Source organism: Salvia splendens, chromosome 20 (genome assembly GCF_004379255.2).
Source record: "Salvia splendens isolate huo1 chromosome 20, SspV2, whole genome shotgun sequence".
Lineage (NCBI taxonomy): Eukaryota > Viridiplantae > Streptophyta > Magnoliopsida > Lamiales > Lamiaceae > Salvia > Salvia splendens.
In genome coordinates, this window is record NC_056051.1 from 24,549,873 (window position 1) to 24,577,520 (window position 27,648).

Below are 27,648 nucleotides of genomic sequence, written 5' to 3' on the forward strand. Positions count from 1 at the left end.
CCCAGTGCTTTCTCCAATGTGGAGGTATTCGTCGAACAAATCCGCCGTTTGTCCAGTAGCAAGCTGACAGATTGTTGCAGCACATTTCTGCAGCGTCATGTGGCTGGGACGGCCGACAGCGTCGAACCCTTCTTGGAAGAACTCTTCCTGGGCTGCCAATGTATTTGCGATGTGCAAAAATAGCGGTTTCCGCATGCAGAAACGGCGACGGAAGTAGGTCTCTCCCCATACCGGGTTATCACAGAAGTAGGCCCGTACTAACCTTGCGGTGGCTTCCTCCCGGTTACGATGGATTTAAGTCCGGGATCGTCGTTGGGACGGCGCGGCTTCCTCCGCCTCCGCCTCCCTACGTCGATCTTCTTCAAGCTATTCTTCCATTATTCGATGCATTTGCTCAAATGGATTCATGAATGGATTAAATTTGGGAGAAGAATAAAAGAGATGATTTGAGATGAAAATTGGAGAGGAAAGAGAGATGATTTGAGAAGAATAGATGTGTGTTTGTGTGTGTGAAAGAGGAGTATTTATAGAATAAAAAATGAAAAAATAAATAATTTTTTTAAAATGACCGTTCAACGGTCATATTATTGTTTTTAAAAAATTTATTTATTAAATTCGATTTTTTAAAAAAATAATAATTTATTACGTCAGCGTGACGAAGCTCACTCGCGGGCTGGAGAGTGGCGTCACGCGTGGCGCCAGCGCGCGCCACGTCGCGCGGGCGCATGGCGAGACGGCTCGCCATCCCTCTCGGTGGAACGGGCGTCTCGGCTATATTTTCGGATTTCTAAAAATATAGCCGTTTTATTACCATTTTTTTTGAAAATTTTTTGAAAATTTTTAAAAAAATTTAATCCCAAAACCATCTATAAATACACACATTCATCATCTATTTGGACGAAATTCGGTCACTTATGAATTTAATTATATAATTTTTAATTTTTAGGATTTTAATTACGTACTTTTTAAATTTTAGGATTTGATTATGTAATTTTTATTTTTTAAGATTTTAATTATGTAATTTTTATTTTATTTGTAATTTGTAATATTATTCGGAATATTTTTAATGCATTTTAATTTTGTGGAAATATTTTTATTCAAATTGAATAATAGAATGGTGGGGCCTTGTACTCGTCCTTGTGGAAGAGCACGGCTGTGGGTGTTGTGCTCTTGCCCAAGAGCAGGCAGAAAAAGTGGGGCCTGGCCCACAACCGTGCTCATTGGCAAAAGTACAGTTGTGGATGCTCTAACCTGCGATGGGTGCTGCTGTCGGCTGATGCTACTACTTCCGCCGCTGACGCCGACGCTGCTGTCTGTGACAGGTGGCGCTTGGTCGCTTGGTGTGTTTTCACCAGCCATCCGGCCCTCCTTGTTTTCTCCGGCGTTGGTGACTGGTGCTGCTACCGCAAGTGACGTTAAACCACTGCATACCCTTTCTCCGCCATCAACGAGGGCATTGGCGTACGTCTTCTTCGGTGAGGGATGTCTTTCCTTGTTCTCCTGCAGCGGTGTGTTGCTACTCTCCGGCAAAATCTTTTCACTGCATAGATTTAGGTTTGATGCGGTACTCCTTCGGCTGTTCGCCGGTGTTGTTGCTGCTGCAGGGTGCTTGGACCCTATGCCGAGGTTCTTCGGCTGGTAGGAATTTTGGCTTTGGTTTGTGTTGGCTTTGTACAAATCAATTAAATTTGAGATTGTCTCGATCAATTGTTCGAGAGTGTGTATTTGGATTACCTCCATTGGAGGTTTTTTGTCGTTTTCCTGCTCTGATACCATCTTAAAGATGGTAATCGAGAGAGGCATTCACAGATTGGTAAGTCATATTGCAAGTAGAAAATAGAAATGGAAGAAATTGTTGTGTATTTTTTCTTGTGTCTTTGATATGCTCATCACCCTAGTATTTATAGGGATATTTGAGTCTCGTTTAATACACCAATCAATGAGGATTGGAACTCTACACACATAGAAACTATACACAATCTAGGAACTCCACTGTAATGAATGATGAGCGGCTATTTATGATTCCTTTTTCCAACCGGTTAGGCTATGGCAGGGAACTTACGACACCGCCGAGGAGGCTGTCATGGTCTACGACAACGCCGCGATCATGCTCCACTGCCCCAACGCTCTCACAAACTTCACCGCGCCGCCGCCGGAGAGTAATGTGGCATCGGTTTCAGGCTATGATTCCACTTACGAGTCTTCTCATATTGCTTCCTCTTCGGTTTCGGTTCTCCTGTTCAATACCACTGAACCGGCCGGATTAATTAGCCAATGTAGTGAGTTTACTAAACCCAGTCAGACCGGCCCAGTGTGTGTGAAAGAAGAGACTAGTTTTGGTACTAGCACTGAACCGGCCGGTCTAAAAATTGACTATACTGAACCCGGTCCGACCGGGCCGGTTCTGGAGTATGTGAATGAAGAGATTAGTTTTGACTCGGTTGGATTAGAGGGTGTGTTTATTGGCCGGTCGAAATGTGAGGCCGGTCCGATTCATAACTATAATATGGAGGTGTGTGAAGCAGAAACGAGTATAGTGCCCGATTACTCGAGTGATTATTTGCCAACGGACATTCTGATTTTCGACGATTTCTTCGACTTTGAGCCGCAAGTAGAGCATTTGTTCAAGAATGGAATGAGTTTTTGCGGCGATTACTATAACTTGGCTCACTCGATATTGAGGATTATTTTGAAGACATGAGCGGTTTCGACGGCGGTGATGCATTGTTATCATTATAAATTTATCATCAATGTTCGAGAAATCATATAGTATATGTTTGATGAATTAACATAGTCGGTTTGCCGATTAAATGGCAAATTTTGTTTCTTTTCCGACTGTCGGTTTGTAATTTGTTTAATCGATCAAGTATAGTTAGTAGTAGCTAATTAGATCTAATGTAATGCTATCTCCATCATAAATAAAATGGATTTGTTATCTCAACCTCTCGTGCGTTTTTTAAAATATCTTGTGTGCTTATTCCTTGTGATAGTAATAATAACTTGGTGAACTTCAAAATTTAGTCTTCGAAAAATTAAATTTGTACTTCGTTAGTCTATAAAAAAATCATGTTTCAAAGATCTGAACATAAATGGGTGTATAAGTAATTTTATTTATCTCATTATTACTCCTATTTTTTATATAATTATCATTTATAAAGTTAATAAAAATAATATTTTCGACATTCTATTGCTTTTTCAACCATCATTTAAAATAAATACTTAATCAACTAATAACATTTTTGACTTATGAAAAGTAACTTACTTCATACTACTCCATCTGTCTCACAATAAAAATCACATTTGGTCATTTTGGTCTATCCACAATAAGAGTCATACTTCATTTTTACCATAAATGGGAAGTAGGTCCTACATTTCACTAACTCACCTCACTCACAATTTTATTATAAAACCAATATAAAAAATAGGTCACATATTTCACTAACTATTTCAACACACTATTATTTATATTTTTAAAAACTCGTGCTCACAATAAGAGTGACTCCTATTGTGAGGCAGAGGGAGTATTTGATAATACTCCCTCCGTCCCACAAGAATATGCAATCTTTCATTTTCAGTCCTCCCACAAGAATATGCACTTTCCAATTTTGGAATTTTTTTCATTGTAATGAGGTGGGGTCCATTCTACACTAACAATACTTTAATTACTTTTTTCTCTACATCTCTCTTACTTTCCCAATTTTGCACTAAAACCCGTGCCGAACACAAAGTGAATATTCTTTGGGGACGGGTGAAGTACTATATTTTACTAATGATGTATGAAACTTGTCATTTTCTTAATTTCACATGAATCTTCTCGAAATTAGGATTTTAAACCGTCTCCAATGGTAAACTAAAACCTGAAATGGGATAAACAATAAGTTTCAATGATACTTCAAAATTAATTTTATGGTAATAAAAGATTTAGCGACGATATTTGACAAATTGGCATTTGCAAGTTGCAAGTGTAAAGTTGAAGGACTGTATCTTTTATATTCGAGAGAGTTTATATTATTTGTTCCCTAATTTATTTGTAGGGAATGATAGATATTAATGCTATACGACAATTTAATGAAGAGGATCAATAACTTACATTTCACTCCAATAAGAGAATTTATGTGGGGCATGTGGTTCTAATAATTGTTAAGACCCTAATTAAGCACCAAAGTTAAATTAAATAGTAGTACAAAATTTTCAGTTGACAATAGATTGAAATAAGAGGTTAATGTGAAAACAAGTATCATGCGGAGTATACTAACGTTCCACTGTGAAAATAAAAAAAATGCTAAAAATCCTTTTAAATATTTGGAAGGCGTTGACAATTTTAATAATTATGTTTAACTACTTTGATTGCATATAGCTTCGTCTTTTTCATAGATAACGATTTGAGGGAAGGGAATTGGTTAACCTTTCGTCAAGTTTGTGTGGAAAAATATTATTCAAACTCAAAATTATATATTCCCTTTGCACCATCTCTTATGTTACTCGCACTAGTCTATTTCGGTTCATCCCAAACAACTTACACTATTTATATTTTAAATAAGAATTATGATACATAATATTTACTAAACATATTAGAGTTAATTAAATATTCTATTATTAAGTGATTTCTCATTACACTTCAAATACTAATTTAATTACATTGAAAATTCCATCCCAAATAAACGGCATAAAATGAAAAGTTCAAGTAATATGGACGGAAGAAGTAGTAGTTTACAATTAACAATATTTGAATATTGTTTTTCATCTCTATACGTATTTTACTAATTTTAGCTTTAAATTTATTAGTCCATTTCCAGGATATTAGTAGCGAACGATGAGTCCTTGTTTAATTCATCACATTTCAGAGAATTCTATAATACATGTTCCAAAATTTATCAGTTTTACACTTTGTCATTCCTATATTTAAAATGTGTTTTTAGCCTAACTTTGTCTAAAACACATACTATAATACATGCAAGGATGCATTCAAGGTTCGAATTTTATAGGAAATGTTGAAATTGGTTCTTTGTACACAAAAATATATTTCAACATTTCTACAAATTCCGAACTTTAATTATATTTATGTGCACAATCACAATAATATTATACAATGATAAATAATTGAATTAAATTGATTCCTTATTTTTCATTCATAGGGAATTGTATAGTCCACTTCTATATACCTATGATACGAAATTATCTTTCCATTTAATTTAACGTGCCCACACAATTGTTATGCGACTGAATCAGTAATGACATACTATAAAACAAGGTGTAGTTGTTTCCCAATTTATTTCTTAGTTAGGTGTGGAGATAAGATTTTCACACCGCCCCTCTTCCACATACTTTAAAATTTCATCTATTCAAATTTAAAGTTTAACAAATTCCTCTTTTGTTGCCGTTTTATTTCTTACCATGGCAATTTATATATGGATTGAATCATATTAATTACTTTCTAAATTGTCCCGTAATAAAATACTAGTAGTAATATTTTAATCGTCATATCATAATTAGTGATAAGTATGTTGGCTGTGGTATCACTTTACTAGAGTTTCTTTTGTGTTGACTTATTTATGGAGCAAGTACTCCAGCAAAGAACACATATTAATAAATAATTCTATAGGTACGTTTAATCTAGTAATTTCAAGCATATTTAACTCTTTATTAATGTAATTTGCAGACTATTTACAAGAGTTTAGAAAAAAGAAATCCATGCCTGTGAGATAGAATGTCTTGTTTTGACTTCATTCAAGTTATTAAGAAATATGAAAAAGTTGGTGAAAAATGAATGTCTTCTTTTATTTATATTAATTTTATAATATAATAATTTATATTAATCGTGAAATTCATTACTTAATTTTTTTTAAAAAAATGAGACCTTGTATTGTCATATATACCGAAATATACAAAAGACATTACAATAATACTTTTGAAGTAGGAAACACGAGAGATAGTCAAAACAGATGGAGTATAAAAATTCTTATAGTAGTAGTAGTATTTATTAATATTTTGTTTAAAATTAAAATCTTATAGTATTTATTAATTTTGTTATTTAAAAATTCAAATTTACAAACTAAAAATTTGAAACAATAAAAACCGATGCGCCGGTTCCAATTCAACCAAGAAAACACCGGATTGTGTATCCGAAACCAGAATTCCGGGTCCGTTTCGTTTAACCATGGTGGATACACCTGGTTAAGTCCGTGGGTAGGTAACTATCTCGAGAGTTGGAATTACTAGAAAACAGGGTAAAACCCAAAGGGCCGTACAAAACCCAATTATAATGGCGTCGAATCCTATGTGCCAGCCACGTTATTCATGCTGTAATTACTTATTTTAACAGCATTTACTTCTAAAAAATATCAATACAAAATCATGAGAGAAGAATAACCGCACCATCCCACTATTAAAATTTAACAGCTATTACCAAGTGCTTCAGAAACTACCGCTTCTGCTCCTCTATAAACAGATATTATACTCCTCACTAATAAATGTCACTTACTATTTTCTTTTTCATCCGTTGTTAAAATTTTAATTGCATTTTCCATTTAAGTGGGGCAACGTGACCGCCCACACGTACTTCGAGGTTTAAAAAACACCCGCGGCCGGGGCCCACTCGTCCACGTGTCGGCACGGTATCCTCGCCGGACGCGGCCACCCGGTTTTTCTGCCGGAATCCTTATCTCCTCCGCCCGTTTTCTACCTCTGACTTTTCCGATTGATTCCTTTTAGACTCAAATAAATTTTATTTAATTCCATATTTTTACAGCAATGATTTTTTTTGAAAAATTAACATATTGATCTTCGCAGTGTTTGGCGTTACCCGATTCAGATATCCTGGCTATAAGTACAATTCACTGTGAAAACTCAATAAAACCTCACTCTCTTGAATCTCTTCTCTCTAAAAATATCTTTTCACATCTCTCCCTTTTACTTGTCACATTTTTTCCATCTCTATTAGAAAACAAAACTCCCATTGCTTCATTTGTGTGATAATCAAAGCATAATTTCTCAATGGAGGAAGCCATTTTATACCCACCGAAATACACAGAGCACCGAAAAACCACCACAAAAATCATCAAACCGCCGCCGCAAAACCCAAGAAAGCACCACCGGAGCTCCAGCGCCGCCGCAAAAAACCATCCGAATCTCCGTCACCGATCCCTACGCCACCGATTCCTCCTCCGACGACGGCGTCTTCCGCCGCCAAAGAATCAAGAAACACATCACAGAAATCAGAATGGAAACGACAGCAACCGCAGAAGTCAACCTCAAGCCGAATCCCAAGCCGATTAACCGCCAAAGCAGGCGTCGAGCTGCGGCGCGAGGAAGTTCAGAGGCGTTCGGCAGCGGCCGTGGGGGAAATGGGCGGCAGAGATAAGAGACCCTTGTCGGAAAGTGAGGCTCTGGCTCGGAACCTACGACACTGCCAGAGGAGGCCGCCATGGTCTACGACAAACGCCGCCGTGAAGCTCCGCGGCCCCGACGCGCTCACCAATTTCACCGCCCCGCCCGTTAAAGAGGCGGGCGTCGGTTTCCGGCTATGACTCCGGTGATGAATCGCACAATCTCACCTCTCCAGTCTCTGTTTTCCGGTTCAGTCAGTCAAGTGACTACACCGAACCGGCCGGTCTGAGTAGTCAGTCGAGTGACTTTACTGAATCGGACCGGTCCGTCCTGGTCAACAAAGTGGTCAAAAAAGAGACATTGCCGTGTTTGTTGATTGATGAACAAAGCCGGACCGGTCCGGTTTGTTTTGGTTCGAAGGTGGAGGAGTGTCAAGGAGAAACGAGTGCTGTACTCGATTATTTGTCGACGGACATTCCGTTCCTTGATGATTTTTTCAACTTTCACCCTCTAGAGGACCAGTTGTTCGGGGATATCCCGGGCTTTTGCGACGATTTTACGATGAGGATTGATAAATTTCCGTCGCTTGACGCGGCTTACAAGCAGAAGGTGGAGCTCGGAGATGTTAAGGATTCGTTTCAACAACTCGGTTCGCTCGATGTCGAAGATTATTTTCAAGACATGTGATGGTGAATCAAAATAATGTGTGAACATAGTCGGAAAATTGCCAATCCATGGGCAAATTTTGTTTTTTTTTTTTCCGGCTAATGTTGGTATTTTATTTATTTTATAGTAGTAACTACAGTTAGTAGCTAAATTATTTGTTTTACTGATATTAAATTTGAGGAATGAGTGAGTTTAACCAATAAAATGGAGTATGTGTCTCAAGATTCACGTGCAATTTTTTCCATTCATTTTGTGTTAGGAGAGTTCTTAGTAATTTCCTTTTGTGATGATACTATTCCATATTATAATTTTAGCACACAATATTGCATTAAAGGTGTAAGAAGAAACATTTTATTATATACTGTACTAGTAATTAAATTAAATTAAATATATTTAAAATTTTGTAAAGGGCGTATTGTTTTGTACTTTCCCAAAAAATGAAGGCTTGACAACATAAATAATTTTGATAATTAAGGAATAATAAATGAAAAGTGAATTAAATTATTTGTAGGGTTTGATGATATTGTGGGCTCATAAAAAAATAATGAAGACGGACCATATATATCAATAACTTGGATTTCACTCAAATAATAGAATTTATGTAGGGCGAAAAGGAAAGGTCGTAATCATGTTAGTGCACCATAATTATGTAAATCAAATTAAATGGAATTAAATGGTGTGTATCAGTGTATGTAATAGAGTGAGAAAACAAGTATCACGCGCAGAGAGAATAGGTCACATTTCGACAGGTACAAACACCATCACTCTAATGATTATGTCTCGACACTTTTTTTGCAACTGTTCGTTACATAACTGTATGAATGATTTGACAATGCGTTGACGATTTCGTAATTCAAACCTGTTGCTGCATGCATTTAATTTAAATCAATTATATACTATAATTATAGAAATGAAGTAGCAACACAACTCTATATATTAATAAAGGTATCTAACAATTTCAGATGACATTAATTTTGAAATACAATCAGAAAAAAGTAGGGTACTCTGGGACTATAAAGTTATGACTTTTGTTACGTTCTGGTTTATTCTGTATATTTAAAATTTAAATGATAAATACGAATTTTCAAAAATTTTGAATTTTTTTATTTGACCAATTTGTTGTATTGTACTAGACTAGTAGTTCTATTTTTAGTTTCGTATGCTCAAAATGATGTTGTGTTGTCATCCACGTTGTTACATTGTTGCACATTTACATTATTATTAATAAATATTACCCAAAATTTTATACATGTCCAACAACTTAGCATTACATTTGTCTGGGAAAAATATTTATCGGGGGAGTATTGAGAATTTTTGAAATTTTGTCAAAAATTTTGAAAGATGAAGGACAAACTAAAATATAAGTGTATTTTATAATTTTATAGACAACTAATCCAAAAAGTATTATTACAATATCCGTTGACAATCAATAGTTCATTTTTTCATTTTTGGATCATCTATAAAAGTAAGTGATCAACTATTGTTTATATGTTTTTCTTTCTAATAAATTGTGTCTCATTTAATAATAACAATATTATAACTATTTTTTTCTCTCATTCCCATCTCCACAGTTTTATATTAAAATTAATATTGTCTTTTTATAAGCTGAATGCAAATCCGCAATAGAAATAATTTGTAACGCTAATTTATTTTTTTTTTCTAAAATAGCTATACAGAGAAGTGATATTTTCTATATTGATCTATTTTTTTTTCATTTTTTTGGGAGGTGGGGTCGATGTATCGGATCTTGTCCCAGAAACAGAAGAAGAAAATTAACATATGGTCAATTTTTATGATGTTTTGAGTGGAATATGACATGAGTCATGAGTTGTAAAGAGGTGATGGAGGCCTCCAGATTCTTCACAAAAAATTAATTCACATTTTGGTAAAAGCTACATTCAATTAATCATGGAGCTAATTTCTCTATAGATGGTAAATATTTATAGTTTGAATTTTGTTGATTGTATACTTGATACTTTTAGTCTATGCTCTGCTACTCTACCAGCTATAATGTGAAAGAATATGTGATAGTTTTAGTGTGTGACTAGTGTCGAAATGTAATTGCTAATAAATACTAGTAGAATATTGGATGATGTAACATTATTTATACAAGTTTGATAGACAGCAGTGAAATTTATGATGTTTGAATTGAATTGATGTGAATTATGGGAAGTTAAGGAAGAAATTTGTCTAGTGGATTGGCAGCCAGTGTCTCTCACCATGATTAGCATACAATCTATTTTACAAATAAAAGAAAAGGAGTGAAAAGTTAATGTTTATCTAAATTTGCATTAACATATTCTAAAGGAAAAGTAAGAAGAATGCAATTATGATTTATGAATTTATGAGATAAATATAAAAAATGATATTGTACATATTTTATGTGAGCATTGTTCTCGTTTATTCTATGTTGGCGATGCTTAGTTTGTCTCATACATTTATTTTGATTCTAATTCCTCAAAAATTACTTTTTGTGTCATTAACTATCCAATTTATATAAAAACATTAAGTTCATTTTTGGTATAACATTATATAATCGAATAAAATTATAATTCAAAATTTGAATGTTTAATACTATATTAAAATAAATCTAAATATATAAAATAAAATAAATGTCATAAAACATGGATAAAAATGATGCTCACAAATTGTTAACACATGTGAATATATCTTTTAAAACTCCTCCAATGTAAATTTAACAAAATAGATTAATTGGATTTATTTTTCAAATTTTGAAAATCAAAATTTATTATTTTTAATTTAAATAATGAAAAATATGTCTATAGATAAAAATATTATAAAATACTAACATTGCTTAATTAAATCCTATTAAAACCGAGATATAAATTCTACCTCAAAATCAAGATCCTTAGTGAAATAGACTATATATATGCATTTGTGATTTGCCCTAAAAATGAAGGAAATTTAAAATAGGATATCATTTATTCCAAAGTTCTAGGACCACATAGATATTCTGGGTTCATATTTCGAAATTCAATGGAGACAACATGAAGGAATAAATATTGCAATAATATTGGTGAAAGCTTTTCCCGAAAACTATTATCCAGAAAGAAAGCTCTTTCATTTTCATTTTTGGTTTTTTGTTCCTGCACGAAGATATAGTAGAAGAAAAGACAAATTTATAAATCATTATATTTTGTACAAAATTTGGTGTAGTATATATCAATCTTCCTGCCACATTTCGTTACATTATATGTAACGGCGGCGCTGCCGTGGCTCAATACTGGCCAAGCATACCATCGCTCTATCACTATTCAAATTAATACTAAATAATAACAATACTAAAATAAATTAAATAATACTCGATAAATGTTACACGAAACTAAACTATTGTCCTCTTTAAGTGGAACCGAGATATCCCTCTTTCTCTAAGATGAGATACGAATCGGCTACTGCTCACGGATTGGCGTAACGTCAAACGACTTTCCTTATATTCAGTAAAACTTAACAACTTAAACTTGTAGACACTAACTTACGTCAAGTTGATAACTGAGCAATACAATATTTCTAAAATGCATACATTGAGATGTAGAGAGCTATAAAGAAAATAATGCTTTGATGTTTATGTGTATTTCTCCTCTCACAAACTCATTTATTTATAGGATAGTAAAAGGTACACGAAAGGCCTTACAATTCAAAGTACGTCATGAATAATTGGGAGGTTACCTTAATACTCCTTCCTTCCCCAAAGAATATGCACTTTGGGGTCGGCACGAGTTTTAATGTAAAATTAGTAAAGTAAGAACACTTTGGGGTCGGCACGGGGTAGAGAAAAAATGTAAATAAAGTATTGTTAGTGGAGAATGAGTCCCACCTCATTAGAGAGAAAAGACTTTTCAAAATTAGAAAGTGCATATTCTTGTGGGACGGACTAAAATGAAAGAATGCATATTCTTAAGGGATAGAGGGAATGTGAAACAAAACAACACAAAATATACTATATCAATCAAAACAAAAAAATATTATGTGATATTGTTTTCAGACTTGTATTTCAGGTATTGGTTTTCACATGCTACCATATTTTATCTACTCCCTTGTTCACAGATTAATTGGTAGTACTTATAAATTTTTTTTGTCCATCCACGATTAATTGATACTGACAACCCTTATCATACTCACATTTTATTAATATATATAATTAATACTCCCCCCGTCCCTCAAGAATATATACTCTTTCCTTTTTAGTCCGTCCCATAAGAATATGCATTTTCCAATTTTGGAAAGTCCTTTCTCTTTAATGAGGTGAGACTCATTCTCCACTAACAATACTTTATTTACTTTTTCTCTCTACCTCTCTCTTACTTTACCAATTTTACATTAAAATTAGTGACGACTACAAAGTGCATATTCTTTAAAAACGGAAAAAAATATATAAAAATAGAAATTATATTAACTAACTTATTCCATCTATATTTTACTATATTTTAAAATCCAAGTCAAGTTAGGTCATGGCAATTAATTGTGGACAAAGTAAGTAGAAAATATAAGAGCCTAGATGAAAAGTGGATGTGCTGTATATAGAAAGCGTATCCATTGAATATGCGGTAAATAATGAAAAGCAAAATCCTAAAAGAATTAATGAAAAAAATAGTAAAGGTTTCCACCAGCATCAAAAAGTGTGCATGGCTTAGGAGATTATTCCATCTGTCAAAATATGGTGCGTTGATTTATTTTAAAGCAGAGCAAAGATGTCGACAATAAGATTGGGTAAAATCATGCTGCAATCATTTGCTCTAAGTAGTTATTGTAAGTTTTATTATTTGAGTGTACTTTCTACTCCCAAGTGTAAATAATTCGACTAATGTCAATTTTAATTTAATGTGGTTCGGTCATGATGTTCTTCATCACGTGATATGTTACCTCCTTTTGGATAAAGTTATTGTGGAAATCAATCATACAAATTCTTTTGGTCTATTCAAGATAATATTATGGTATTTTCAAGTTTTATATTTCATCACATTTTATGTTAATCTTAAAACAAATAAGAATAGAAAGAAAAGAGAAATTAATAGTTATATAAGGTTAAAGCTCTAGCATGGGATAATTTCATTTGTTAAATAATAATATTAGAAAAAATATTATTATTAGTTATATAAGGTTAAAGCTCTAGCATGGCATAGTTTCATTTGTTAAATAATAATATTAGAAAAAATATTGTACTATATATTTACTAGAATATCTCTAGAAACTTAATTATTGGGGCCATTCCTCTATCTAGCTTTGGCTATAATAAGGACAATAATTTTTTTCTTTTCTCTAGAAAAATTTCTAAGAAATAGGTTACATATTACTTGTGTAAGAAATATTAACAAATTACCTCTTTCAAATTGTTTGACTTAAATTTGTGTGCAAATTACCTTTTATTTTGTTTGAAACATATGTCTTCGAACATTAATTTTCAAATTTTGTGGTCCTTAATGTTGTGATATGTATGTATATTATACATAGATGCGAACCACTTGTACATGTGTCACACGACACCCACCAAACTTGGGGCCTATTTAAACATCGAAATTTTAACCACCTTAGAAACCAATAGATTTATGATCCCTTTTCTCTTTTAATTTTCTCTATTAGCCGACATGAACTATAGATTTTAATGAGATTCGAAGTTGAGATAGTCGATATAGAATACTCACTCGTTGTTAGGTCATCTCTAAAGAGAAACTAACATATTTCTCTGTCCACAAATATTAGCATTTTTTTTATCTTTGATAAATTTTTAATGAGTGATGCTAAATGGCCATATTATGGCCAGCCATAATCTTAAAATATTATTAAACTTTTGTGCAATTAATGCTTAATAGTTGAAATTTATGCACCTAGAGAGTAACAATTTTTAAAGACTAATCTATCCTCAAATATTAAATACTTATGTAGTAGAATATGGAGTATTTACATAAAAAATGAGATTTGGTGTATGATTGGAGATGGTCTAGGGTAAAAAACCATGATAAACATAAGTTATAATTTTATAAGCTCAAAAACCATAAGTATCTAAATTGATATATGAACAAATTTTAAAATATTTTGAATATAAATAATATGATTAATAATTTCATAAGTGTGAGACATTTTATTTATAAATATTATTAGGTGTGATACAATAAACTTCTACTACAAAATTGAAAGGAAGTCTTAGTATTACTATAAACAACTTCTCAATTTAAGTACTATTCACTCCACTGTACTATAGTTTTTATATTGATTAGTTATACACACGTAACACCTGTATAAAAAATATAATTAATATAGTATCTTACTCAATGCAGATATTATAATATATATATTTAAAATAACTGATAATACTGAAATATAATATTATAACTTAATTTATAAGTTCTTTGTTTTTAAACGGTAGGATGAAAGTGTCTAAATATACATCAATTAGGCTAAACTAAAGATTAAGTTAAAATTAATTTTTATGCCTCCAACTCCACTTCCCAGACGCCATTTCCCATAATCAGTTAGATAATTTAATAGTATATTAATTTGATTGAGAAAAGGGTTATTTTGTAAAAGCACACAAGACATTAAATAGAGTTATTAATTTATTATTTATTTCTTATGTATACTGACGATTATATCCTATTATGGCCAGCCATAATATGGCCGCTTAGACTTAGACATGCCCACCGGTTCCGGTTCCGGCGGTTAACCGCCGAACCGGAACCGGCGCAATATTCCCGAACCGGAACCGTCGCAATTCGGTTCGCGGTCAGGTTCAGGTTCAAGATATTTCGAACCGGAACCGTCACCGAACCGGCGGTTCGGGACGGTTCGGAACCGGCGGTTAACCGTGGAACCGCCGGTTCCGGCGCTTAAATCGAGGCAGAGGGATGGGGGCCGGTGCTGATCTTCCAAACCGGTCGGAACCGCCGGTTTAGTGGCTTTCGAGGCGGCGCGGAGCACGAGGCGACAATGGAGCAGCTTTTGCAGACGGTTCGTTGACCGAACCGGCGGTTTTATTTCGGAAACCGGCGGTTCCGGCGGTTCCGGCGGTTTTCCGCCAAAACCGCCGGTTTTGTGAAATTTCAATTTTTTTTTTTTTAAAATTTCAAATTCGAATTCTTCCATTTTCCCCCTCATTTTTTTCTATAAATACCCCCCTCTATCCTCATTTACATTCACCCCACTCTTGTGTTAATAAGAGTTTCTCTCTTCAATCTCCCAATTCTCTCTCTTTGTCTCCAATTTCTCATTTGTGCTATTGTGCTTCCATTTAATTACGCAAGTGCTACTCTTATTACGCATTGTTATACACTTATACAGTTATACTTGTTCCCGTAGTTCTATAAGTTGTCTTTCTTTCTCAATTACTAAAACAAAAAAAATATATTATTCCATATTTCTACATTTCTACATACCATTCCAATATGTCTTCATCCCGAGAAGGTCGTGTTGATAAGGGAAAGGGAAAGGCCAAGAGGCCATCTCGGAGATCCGTTATTGATGAATTTTCTTCCGATGGCGATGACGAGGTCAGAAGCGATAGCACTCAACATTAGCAATGAGTCGACGGGGGCGGTGAACGGCGAGCACTGCCGACCAAAAAGGTAAGCAAGGTAAGAGAACTACGTGGGCTTTGATTCCTCAATAAAATTGTGGATACGTAGGCACCTCAACTTAAATTTGAAAAGTTTAACTTCGAAAGTTTAAGTTGAGCTCAAGCCCTTTTCAAAATTTTTTTCCCCCCTATTTCATAGATCATTCAGGATGCGGCTAAGTTGTACTTGAAGATCATTAAAATATATTCCCCATTTGATAAATATCAAATGCGGAATATATTTTAATGATCTTCAAGTACAACTTAGCCGCATCCTGAATGATCTATGAAATTTTTTCTCGGAATCAACCTTTTTTTCTTGCAAAATGTTGCCCATTTTCTAAGCAAACACATATCAGCACGCTATATACACATTGCTGCATTTCTAATAGGGGCAATTTGATCTTCCAAAGCAATCAATGCATCTCGAACACACATAGTCAGAATATTATTCAAGCATCTAGCATGGAAAAAATTAGTACTAATAGATAGTTTGTTCTGATTTTTTCCATGCTAGATGCTTGAATAATGTTCTGACTATGTGTGTTCGAGATGCATTGATTGCTTTGGTAGATCAAATTGCCCCTATTAGAAATGCAGCAATGTGTATCAGTGTATATAGCGTGCTGATATGTGTTTGCTTAGAAAATGGGCAACATTTTGCAAGAAAAAAGGGTTGATCCCAAGGTAAGAGAACTACGTGGGCTTTGATTCCTCAATAAAATTGTGGATACTTAGGCAACTCAACTTAAATTTGAAAAGTTTAACTTTGAAAGTTTAAGTTGATCTCAAGCCCTTTTCAATTTTTCCTTTTTCCCCCCATTTCATTTTTTTTTAATTTACCTTCCGAGTCCGACGAGGCGACGAGCCGACGACACTTGTAAATTATATTACATTGTTGTATATTGTTGTATTGTATACTTATGTATTGTAAATTGTAATGTATCGTTGTCCGTTACAACTCAAAATCAATAAAATTTATTTCATTTTCTCCTTATTCGTCTTATTTGTGCTTGAATTATGCATTGTCTTGTTCCGATTTGTTGTATAAAGCCAAATTTCAAATTTAAAAAAAAATAAAAAAAATAATTGAACCGGCGAAACCGCCGGTTCAAAAACCGGAACCGCCAAAACCGCCGGAAAACCGGCGGTTCCGAACCGGAACCGGAACCGCCCGGTTTTCGAACCGGAACCGGAACCGTGAAATAGCCTCACGGTCCGGTTCCGGTTCCGCTTCCGCCAAAACCGGAACCGGCGGTTCCGAACCGGAACCGCCGGTTTTCGAACCGTGGGCAAGTCTACTTAGACTTACCCATTTTTAATACCTAATAAGGTGAACTTCATCTCTCATTAGTAGTGTTTCAATATAAAATATTTATATATTTTTTTCTATTTTATTAATTTAGTATTAAAATTCGTATCATCTATCAGTAGCGGGCAGACGAGGCATAAATGTTGTAGCTAGAGCGTAGAAGAGACAATTTGCATTGCTTAATTTTTGGCAATATATGCAACATTCTTAGTAGCTACTACCTAAAAGTTTTTTCATTTTTTGGCCAGTATATCAACAACATATCAACTTTGTTCCAGATTTAGGAGCCGTATATATGTATATATACTCCCTACGTATTTCTGTAACTTTGTTCTCGAAATCCTACACTCAAGGCACACACTTCCTTGTGCTCTGAAATTATCAAATTGCCCTTCGTTCATATCTAACTTGGGAAAAGCTATACGATAGAATTAGTCAAGCGGTAGAGAGGTTAATACCTGAGGTCAAAGGTTTCAAGTTCGAGTCCTATGTGGCACTGCATTTAATTTTAAATAAATTTATTACCAAAAAAAAAGATAATAATAGTAATACTAATTTGTTCATTCATAATAAGGTAATTATCAAATTAAGAGTAATGTAATATAGTACTATAAAATATAGATTTATGAGTTAGTGTCCTAATTCAGTTCACGTAGAAAAAACGTTTGGCACGTTCTAATAAATTTAGAAAGAGAATACTTTATTTTCAGACATAATATGTCCAAATATTTCAAGAATTCAATTTATACCCAATGCAATTAGCGTTTTTCACAATTTCTTGGTTTGTGTTAATTTCATGAAGCTAGCTTGTAACTACTAATATACTGTCGATTTAATGGCCACGTTTTAATGTATTAGTATAATTTATAACTCTGCTTAATCATACACCATGCTTAATCATAATATATTTGAATTTGAGGATTCACCATTCTTAAATTAGAGTTTATCAATCTCTAGCTCGGATTTATTAATTATAATTAGGAGTTAAGAACAACAAATGCACCTTAATTAGTTAAGGGACCCGACGGTGTGTCTTCTTCTATTAAGATGATAGATTTTTTGAGAAAAAACACGTGCTCAAGCTTGTAGTTGCGGCAAGCTATTATTCGACAACCAACGTCCAAAAAAAACACAACAACTAACCAAAGTCCTACCCCTAGCAGAAAGCACAAAAACACCAAGTCCTAACCTAATAAGAGCGAAAAGAGATGATGTCAAGACCAAGAAACGAACAGACACAAAAGCAAGGGCAAACAAAAGGACGAGGTTAGCCATTTTATTTTGAAAGATTAATAATGATTTTCCATTTACCTAATGATATGCCTTCTCAATTACTAGTTAGGAATTCCTTTTCTGAAGTTTGACAAGAAACTAGTATGATTTTCATGTTTTATATCGTCTCATTGATAATTTGAAATATTTGAAATGAAATTATTTTCAAGGTGTCGTTTTCCTTAGTGCCTAGAATATTCTTGATGTTATATAAGAATTGTGACTTAAAATATTGAATAAAATGTTTGTATATATTTGGAGTGTGTGACACAATTTTTAATGCAAAACTATTAGGTTGTCATGTTTTTTGATATATATGTGCATACCCACATCAATTAGTCTATGTTATAGGCAGTCAAACTTTGTGGATTTTTTACTTAATCATTTACATGGATTAGTGTACATATACATCACAAGTACGTACACTAAATTTATTTACTGAAGTTTTCATATATGGACATGATTTAGATTATGTCACATGTGGAGGTCGTCCTTTTTCATCATATGATATTAGGTGAATCTAGTCGATATATTTCTTAGATTTGGAGTATGACTATGAAAAAAATGTGGATCAGTTTCTACACTATTTGGATGAAAGGAAGCCAATTTTTGACAGGTTGTATATGAAAACAACAAAAAAGTAAACAATAGCTACTTCAAATATGAAAGCATTATGCGTGCATGTGATGCAGATTTATATACAGATATACGCTCAAGAGCAAGGTTCATTTTTGAGTCTTAATAATTGAAAATATTTTCTTCGTAGTTTGATTTATTGCCAGAAGTCATTTTCAAGCATCGGGTCGGGTGTGGCTCTATTGACATGGATTCGTTCTTTGCATATCATGATCTAAATCAATGTTATTTATGCACCAATTGTACCGTGATGTCAAACAGGAACGGACGCATAAATGAATACGAGTAGAGGCTAAATTTTTAAAATTTTATTTAAAAATAATTTTTTGAAGTAATTTAGATTATCAATACGAGATTTTATACTATAATATGTGTAAAATATGAACATATTTTAAAACTTTATACTATAAATTTATAAAAAATTTGGATTCATTAGGGGCTAAAACCCTCCCCATTATATGTAGTTCCGCCCCTAATGTCAAACATATAATAGAAATTAATGACCAGCATAGTCAGCCCACGCCAGGGGCGGAGCCAAGAATTCAATTTAGCAGGGGCAAAAATAAATGCATGAAGAAAATTTAGAACTTTGAGGTTAGACATTTATAAAGGAAAGTAAAAAATTCTAAAAATTAATCAACAAATTAGTATAAGTGAAATATATTGAGGTGGGGCAATTGCCTCTTATTACTATCCTAGTCACATATTCAACACTGCAAATAAATTTGAACTTTATAACTTTTCTACAGCTCTATACATCCAATATTATGATACATTCATTTAAAACTCCCAATTGCAAAAAAAGTACTAATAGATATAATTAAACATCGTGCAAAGTTCCAAATAGAACACATGAATGGAAAAACTATATGTGATTAGTCACCACATTTAAAATTGACGCCAATTTCATAATTATCTCCAAACAAACACGCTTCTTACGAAACAAAAACAAAAAGACACGTGGAAAGCGAAGCGCGCTTTTCGAAAGTGCTAATCGATTGACTGAAGCCGGAACGTGAAGCGTGTGAGAATGGCTGTTTCATATTTATTGCTAATCATAATATTAAAAAAAACAGTACAAATCATAGTTTGTCACATGGTTTTATATCACCATATATTTTGAGTGGGCCCGCCCATGTCTCCCCATTTGCGTTGGTCACGCTCTATATTTTTATTTTATCTCATGAAATATTTATGTGTAACTTTAATTGGTAATCTACTCTTGTAGTCTTGTATGAGAAACATATTTTGAGAAATATATTTTGTCTCATCTACACATTATTTAACTTGATATGTCCGACTAAGTTAATTTGGTTAAGCATCAACCGAATTTACAAAGTATGATTATAACGTTTGTTCGCAACTATCTCAAACTCTACTATAATCATATTTTAATATATAAGGGGGAAGTTGCTGAAAAAATATCATAATTTTTTTTGTCAAATTATGGCCGATCGTGCAACTTTTAAAATTAGTTGAAAAAGCATGAAGTCTGGTTTTTTTCGCAATTATCTATAGTAGAAAGTTTTGGTACAATTGTACTATCTTATACGATTGTCGAAAAAAATTATATGTGCAATTTTCGAAATTAGTTGAAAAATCATGGAGTCTGAATTTGTTAACAAGTATCTACCACATAATATTTTGATACAATTATACTATCTTATATGATTATCTAAAAAAAGTAATACGTAGACATCTGCCAGTGAGTTGGATCGAGTATATCGGAAAGGTAAAATTTATTTGACCACGATTATACCCACTGCAACTATCTTTTTCAGGCCAAAATTACTTTTCCTTGCAAATTGTAACTTTGATTTTTTTTAATGAAATTTAAGTCAAAGATTTAGTTGTAGATAGGAACACTGGATAGTATTTTATATATAAAAATATTCGTTAATTGTAAAATCTTTATTGTAATTGATAAAATTGAGCAGAATGTAAAAAGTATTGTCGAAAAGGGACGTAGCTTAGAAGACAAAAAGGCAGCCGCCAATATAGGAATGTTTTGATTGCGTTAAATATTTTTTGTAAAAGTAATATTATTAATGGGCTTTACATCTTGATTGGTTTTGCTTTATATGGACCATTAACTAAAGTATATTATCATAATTACCAGGAAATTTATTTTTTCATTACTAGTCAGACAAGATATATTAGCTATTTGAATTATAAAATTTAGTCAAATTCTAGTATGTCAAATAACCTTTAATTAAAACTGAAATATTAAATTACAAAATTTCAATCTATCTCAATTATCTCACCATTTCACTTTCATGTATTTACTCTAATAATTAATCTAGCATTTAGATGAAAAAATTTAAAATTATTCCATTAATTAATTTAGTAGATATGCATGAATTGATTGAGATATAAGGCATGCGTTTGTTATAAATATAGAATTATCTGGAAAAGCATTATACTAGTGAAAAAAATTATGTAATGTTTCCGAGCCCAATTGGCCCGATAGGTTAACACATCGTAAAATTTAGGATTACGGTTGATAATTTCTAGCCCGAAACTATTATTTTTGTAAAATTCGGATAGCCCTAGTTTTCATATAGGCTGTAGCTAATACAAACATTCCATGACCATATATATGCCTTTATAAGTGCATGAACTTTATTATTAACACTTTACTAATTCAATATTATTAATTAAATAATTAAGTTCATATCCTATGTGTACACAGCTAACAATTCCAACAGTGTGTGTCTCAACATGGTGTGCTTCTGATTTGAAGTCAAAATTTGTGGAAACACACGACTTTAGCTTTTGCAACATTCTTTTTGCTGAAATCGCTGAAGTTTTCGTCAACTTCTCAACGTTATAATCTCATAATCAATAAAATATTTAAAATAATTAATCTTGTCCAGCAAATGATTCGACAAATTAAAGTAGAAACTTTAGTTTGTCGAGTACGTAAATTGTGGCTTAAAATATGAAGCTCTTTTTAGCTTGTCTGGCAAAAAAAAGAGAATAAATACAAATAATTTCAAGTAATTATAATCACGTTAAAAGTCGAAACAACTCTTTTTTGTTAGAGAAGCGATCTCAAGAATGGATTTAAACAACAAAAAAAATTTTGGTTAATTATTGTTGATGGTTTAAATTTTTAATATTTTTTAGTTGTAGTGTCAAATTTTGAGTTTTTTAGTGGGTCGATACCTGAAAAGGAAGTGGGCTGATAAAAATAAAGAAGATGGGTCACATCCGTTTGTTTGTAGGAGTATATTATTTAAGTATAACCACGAATAGCCCAAGCAAATAAATATTTTTAGTGCCACAATCAATAAAATTAAGACGAAATATATTATACATGATGAATGAGAATAAAGTACTTTTTTTCAGAATATAAGTCAATAGTGTTAAATTATTAAAATAATACTATAAATCATAACAGTGCAGTTTAGGGTTTCTCATCGTCACACTATTTTTACAAAATACTCCGTCCTTCCCACGAGAGTATACTTCAATTACTTTTTCTTTTAATCTCTAATGAGGTGGGATTTACATTCTCTTCTAACAATACTTTAGCTACTTTTTATTTCTATCTTTTTCTTACTTTACTAATTGTGTTTTATAACCCGTGCCCAACTAAAAGTGCATACTCGTATGGGACAGAAGAAGTATAGTACTCCTTCGTCTCAAGGTATAGTACTCCTTCAATAATACTCCTTCAATAATTTGGGACAGATGAAGTATAGTATTCCTTCAATAATTTGGGACAGAGTCCCTTCTTAACTTAGCTAAGTCCCTTGAGAAAAGGTATTTCTAATTAATTTATAATTTCTTACTTAAACTAGTTAAAACGAAGTTTTTTTTGTGGTTAGGTATATTCAAATTGGGAGAACATTGTATTAGCCTACCAATCACTCGGAGTAGTGTATGGAGACTTGGGAACTTCCCCGGTGAACGTATTCTCCGCGACAAGATTCACTAATCTCTGTGAAGACGACCTTTTGGGAACCCTAAGCCTTATCATATGGACTCCGACCTTGCTAGTATTGATCAAATATGTGTTCATCGTGATGCATGCGAACGATCATGGGGAGGGAGGGACCTTCGCTCTCTACTCATATATTCGTCGTCACATTAATTTTACATCCAACTTCACCATTCGCAACGCCAAAGTGGATTCGGACAGCTTGTCTTCGACTAGGGTTAAGGGCTTTCTTGAGAGGAGCACTTGTGCTCATAATTTTCTCACTATTATAGTGCTCTTGGGTACTTGCATGGTTATTGGAGATGGAGCTCTTACTCCTACAACTTGTGGTAACTTATTATCATATTCATTCATTGCATGATTTGCTTTTAATTTAGAGATTAAACTACAATTCAAATCATTAACTATTCGAATGTGACAAAAATGTCCAACCCCATGTAACTATGTAATTCCATCTTCCCTTTATGTTGCTGAAAATTCAAGGATGTTTTTATGACTTTTTCGAGCATTTCATTGCCATATCAATAGTTCGATATATTTTGAGAAACTATGCATTTAGTGATATTTACCCAAATCAACATAAAAATTGAATTGAATATATTATATATTGATATTTTATATGTGATTCTTATGTTCGCAAATATTTATGCGAATTTGCAGTTCTTTCTGCCCTGCAAGGAATTCAATCGCTGTCTTCCAAGATCACACAAGGTTTTTGCCCAATTATTTTCTATCTAATATTTATATTGATAAAATTATTTTTTAATTATATACTCCCTCCGTCCAAAAAAAAATTATTTTTTCCATTTTGGAATGTCCACAAAAATTAGTCTCATTGCTAAAAATGGAAAGTTTCACTCACCTACTTTACTTACTTTTTTTCCGGTCTTATACTTTTTCCACTTTTTCTTCCTCTTTCTCTTACTCTCACTTTTTCTCTTCTTCTTTCTTACTTTACTAATTTCTCAATAAAATTCGTGCCGTCCACACCCATTTTTTTTGGATGAGAAAAAAGGCTCAAACCAAAAGATGGTGAGCAAGAGTTCAACAATAATTCCCCAAAAAAAACAACTAAACAACTAAACATCAACGTTAAACCAAAAGTAAAAACAATCAAACGACCAAAGCTCACACCACAAGCAAAAAGCCACCAAGCAAGCAAGGCCAAAAAAGCATCACACCCATTATACAATGTTATTATAAAGGTAATAATGTCATGTATTAAAAAAATACAGTTATACTAAAATTCATTTGCATTCTCTTTTCTAAAATATCTCAAATCTTTAGATTTTACTCAACTTTCTCAATTCAAAATTATCTTTTCACAAAACATATATTCTAACGGTCAACCAAAATTAGTCTCATTGTAAAAATGGATAGTGACTCTCAATTTATTATTATTATTAATTTTTTTTAAAATCTTTTTCTCTCTTGCTTTATCAACATTTTCTCTTTTTCTCTTCTACTTTACCCACTTTATCTATTTCTCTCTTAAATATTTTACCAATTTTGTATTCAAATCCATGTTGTCCACCAATGAGATTATTTATTGTGACGGAGAGGGTAACAATTAAAGACAATTTTATGATTATACTAACAAAACAACAATTGTATATGTTGATATGAAAAATTTTGCATGGTCATTATGCAATATGATCTTATGATGTACGGAAAACGGTATACTCATATTTTTATGTTGGTACAGTGATATCCTTTGATTACTATATTGATATATGTTTATGTTAAGATTTGTCTGTTTGCTTTTCAGAGCACGTAGTGTGGCTATCTGTAGTACTTTTAGTGACATTATTTGTCTTCCAAAGTTATGGAACTAGCAAAGTCAGCTTCTTATTCTCTCCAATAATGTTGATATGGTTTGCTACCAATGTCTCAATTGTTGTTTACAACATCATCAACTATAATCCATCCATCCACCCTCAAAGCTATCTCACCACACTATATTGTCAAATTCTTCGTGGCCCGCGTTTCCCACGCTTCAAACCCCGTCCCCGGCAACGATGCAAGTCGGAATGTTGTATGAAATCTAAAGCCAGACTTCAGTATGGACCAAAAAGGTTACTAGCTCCATGATATAATAAAAGTTCTCATCTTTTAAATGACAAGCACACGATTTTACTTATAGAAACGCATTGATAGATAAACTACACATACAAACAGTTCAAAGCAATGTGTCTGGTCATTTTAGTCCAAATTTAGGACTTGAAATATAGATTAGACCGATTGATACATAATAAAAATGCAGAAAGCAAAATGTTCAAAGGTAAACGGGCCAACCACTCGTCCACACAAAGTTAGCCCATGGCGTATTTCTGAGTCCAGCTCCTTGCAGTGGTCTCGTACTTGGTCCTGTCAGTTTTATACATATGGGCAATCTCAGGAACCAACGGATCATCGGGATTCGGGTCTGTCGGCAAGGAGCATATGGAAAGCAACACCTGAAGCACAAACAAACACCAACTCTTTCAGCAATTTGGATTTATGAGCAAGAGATTGTGTTAAAAGTAGATATATAAACATACTAACCTTAGAGATGGTTAGGGCTGGGCTCCACTGCTCCTTCAGTATGTCGAGACATATGCTTCCGTTGCTGTTTATGTTTGGGTGGAAAACTTTGGTCCTGAAAGCAACCTGCAGAATTCATCGAACAGAATATGTCAGACACCACAAGGAGTATCATGTGAGATATGACACTTCAGAAATAATCGATGAACCTAAGAAATGTGGACGTAAACAATACCTTAGGAGGCTTGAAAGGGTAGTCTGGAGGGAAATGGATGGTAACTAAGAAAACCCCTCCTGAGTAAGGACTATCCGGAGGACCCATGATTGTAGCTTGCCAATGAAACATGTCCTCAGCGACAGGACCTGCCAATTACAAAGAATGGGAAAAATCGAACCTCACATTTAGAAATCTTGAGGTTGAATTTGAAGTTTCAAGTGTGAAAACTAGCAAGTGAAACATTAGCAAAACTATAAAGGAGGTTGGAGAGAATGCAAGACAACGTAGGTGGTTCAACGGCTGAGGAACAAAAAGCCATTTATCCAATGCTGGTCCACCTTCTTTACTTGGACAGATTTGGACGAATAGCAACGGAAAATAAGTCCACGACCATACAAAGAACAGATTTTGCATAAGGATCTGATATCTCTTCCGCACTCCTTAAAGACTATAGCCTTGTTACAATCCAATCCTAATCAAATTGATGCTAAACTAAAGGATACCATCAGCAAATGGTGCCAGCTACTGCATCAATTGATCAGGAAAGTGCTAATTCACCTAATTAAAACTTGTTAAGAACTCAATATCTTGTATGTGGCATGGCACAGATGGCCAACCACACAAATCACTTAACATATTGTTATACACACAAACTCTGTGTGAATTAGACATGTCATTCATTAAATGCAAACACTCCAGTGCAAACAGAAGAAACAATGTGCCATCCACATACATTTTCATCTTCATGCAGCTTCCTAAAGCTTAACCACAAGAAACCTCTGTTTAGAGAGAGGCCTCAACCATCCCTCAAGGCAAAAAAAACTCCTAAACTTGGGTAAAATTTTCACAATCAAAACAGAACAAGAAATCATATCAATCTCAAAACTGAAAAACATATGCACTAAGAAGAACCAGTCAACCACCAAAATTGCCTTAAAAAGAACCACTAAAATCCCACAATAAGAAAATGAAACAAAACACCTCAATGATTAATTGATTACATAAGGCCACAAAAAAAAATCAAACAGATTACTAGAACCCCAAAACAGGGTAGATATCAAAATCAAAATCAAAAACAAAAATGAAAAACACACTCATGTACAGAAATTAAAAATCGAATCTTTTTTATGTGAATGGGTTTAAAATGTAAAATTTTGACGAAATTTAGTTACAATTACCAGCACTGCAAGAGGTAGGAGGATCCTTTTGGAGATCCTTGAGCTCCTTCAAGATCCGCTTTGAAGCCATAAGCGATTCCTGTGATCCCCCAAAAAAACAAGGCAGATCTAATTTTTCTTGCGGAATTCCTCGAAAGTAATGGAAAGAATTAGACAGAAATGGGTTGGAATTGTACCTGAGAGAAAGATTGGATCCTCCTGCCTGCGTAATTCGAGGGGAAAGTTTTAGTATTACTTTTTCACAGAAAAGTGGACGACGAAAATGAAATTGCAGAGGAGATATTTGTTGAGTGAGGAAATGAGTTTTATAGGAAGAAAGAAACTCATAAATGATTAATTAATCAATTATTCATATTTGTTTTTATTTTTTCTAGGTTCTTTGTCATCAATGAATTTCATCATGTTGACATTGGGATGACTCCATTTGTCAAGTGGCTCCTTTTTTCTTAACTTTTTTGGGTAAATTTAAGTATAGATTCTATGTATCTGTTTTATTTTCTAGCGAAAGTAAGAACAAATAAAAGGAGAAATTTCAGGAATAGTGAGGTAATATTTAATTAGTCAAATTATTTCAACAAAGATCGTTACCATTTTATTTAACAAATCATGTATGAATATATGATGGGGAAAAGTGTATATGAGAAAATTATTGCTCTTAGGCCATCCACAACGCTGTTCCTATGTCGTTCCTTAAACCACTATTTGAGGGCCCCACTGTACTTTTTACTCCATTCCTTAACTAAGGAACGGAACCTGCAACCCTTCGTTCCTTAACCGTTCCTTAACCGTTCCTTAAATTACTATTTATTCAATTTCATTTTTTTTATTTCCAACCCAATTCAATTTAAATAAACACACTTTAATAAAAAACAAACACACTTTATTAAAAAACACGCAACATTAAAAAAAATTCAACTTAAACTTAAAAAAAATAAAAAAAGCACACAATTAAAATCCTAAAAACATAAAAAACACAAAATAAAAAACACACAATTAAACGTGGGA

The 27,648-nt window shown here is 33.3% G+C and overlaps 2 protein-coding genes and 1 pseudogene across 2 annotated transcripts; 2 read left to right on the forward strand and 1 right to left on the reverse strand.

Annotated features, from left to right (window-relative positions):
• Positions 1-1,783: 1,783 nt before the first annotated feature.
• On the forward strand, positions 1,784-2,701 carry LOC121781721 (ethylene-responsive transcription factor CRF6-like). Its single transcript, XM_042179418.1, has 2 exons — positions 1,784-1,813; positions 2,054-2,701. The coding sequence occupies exons 1-2, from the start codon at positions 1,784-1,786 to the stop codon at positions 2,699-2,701; spliced, it is 678 nt and encodes a 225-aa protein (XP_042035352.1).
• A 4,165-nt stretch (positions 2,702-6,866) lies between these two features.
• On the forward strand, positions 6,867-8,211 carry LOC121781209 (annotated as a pseudogene).
• A 16,645-nt stretch (positions 8,212-24,856) lies between these two features.
• LOC121780975 (ubiquitin-conjugating enzyme E2 28-like) lies at positions 24,857-26,980 on the reverse strand. The gene is made up of 5 exons (XM_042178642.1): positions 26,820-26,980; positions 26,644-26,722; positions 25,484-25,611; positions 25,270-25,374; positions 24,857-25,181 (listed from the first exon to the last, which is right to left on the reverse strand). The coding sequence occupies exons 2-5, from the start codon at positions 26,711-26,713 to the stop codon at positions 25,038-25,040; spliced, it is 447 nt and encodes a 148-aa protein (XP_042034576.1). The 5' UTR covers positions 26,714-26,722; positions 26,820-26,980; the 3' UTR covers positions 24,857-25,037.
• Between the last annotated feature and the right edge of the window lie 668 nt (positions 26,981-27,648).

What these genes read in the sequence shown, in the direction of transcription:
- LOC121781721 (XM_042179418.1), top strand. Translation starts at nt 1,784, where the DNA reads ATGGTAATCGAGAGAGGCATTCACAGATTG. An exon ending in AGAGAGGCATTCACAGATTG is followed by an intron (nt 1,814 to 2,053) that starts GTAAGTCATATT and finishes AGGCTATGGCAG; the next exon opens with GGAACTTACGACACCGCCGA.
- LOC121780975 (XM_042178642.1), bottom strand. Translation starts at nt 26,713, where the DNA reads ATGGCTTCAAAGCGGATCTTGAAGGAGCTCAAGGATCTCCAAAAGGAT. An exon ending in ACCCTTTCAAGCCTCCTAAG is followed by an intron (nt 25,375 to 25,483) that starts GTATTGTTTACG and finishes TGAATTCTGCAG; the next exon opens with GTTGCTTTCAGGACCAAAGT. An exon ending in CAGCCCTAACCATCTCTAAG is followed by an intron (nt 25,182 to 25,269) that starts GTTAGTATGTTT and finishes TTTGTGCTTCAG; the next exon opens with GTGTTGCTTTCCATATGCTC.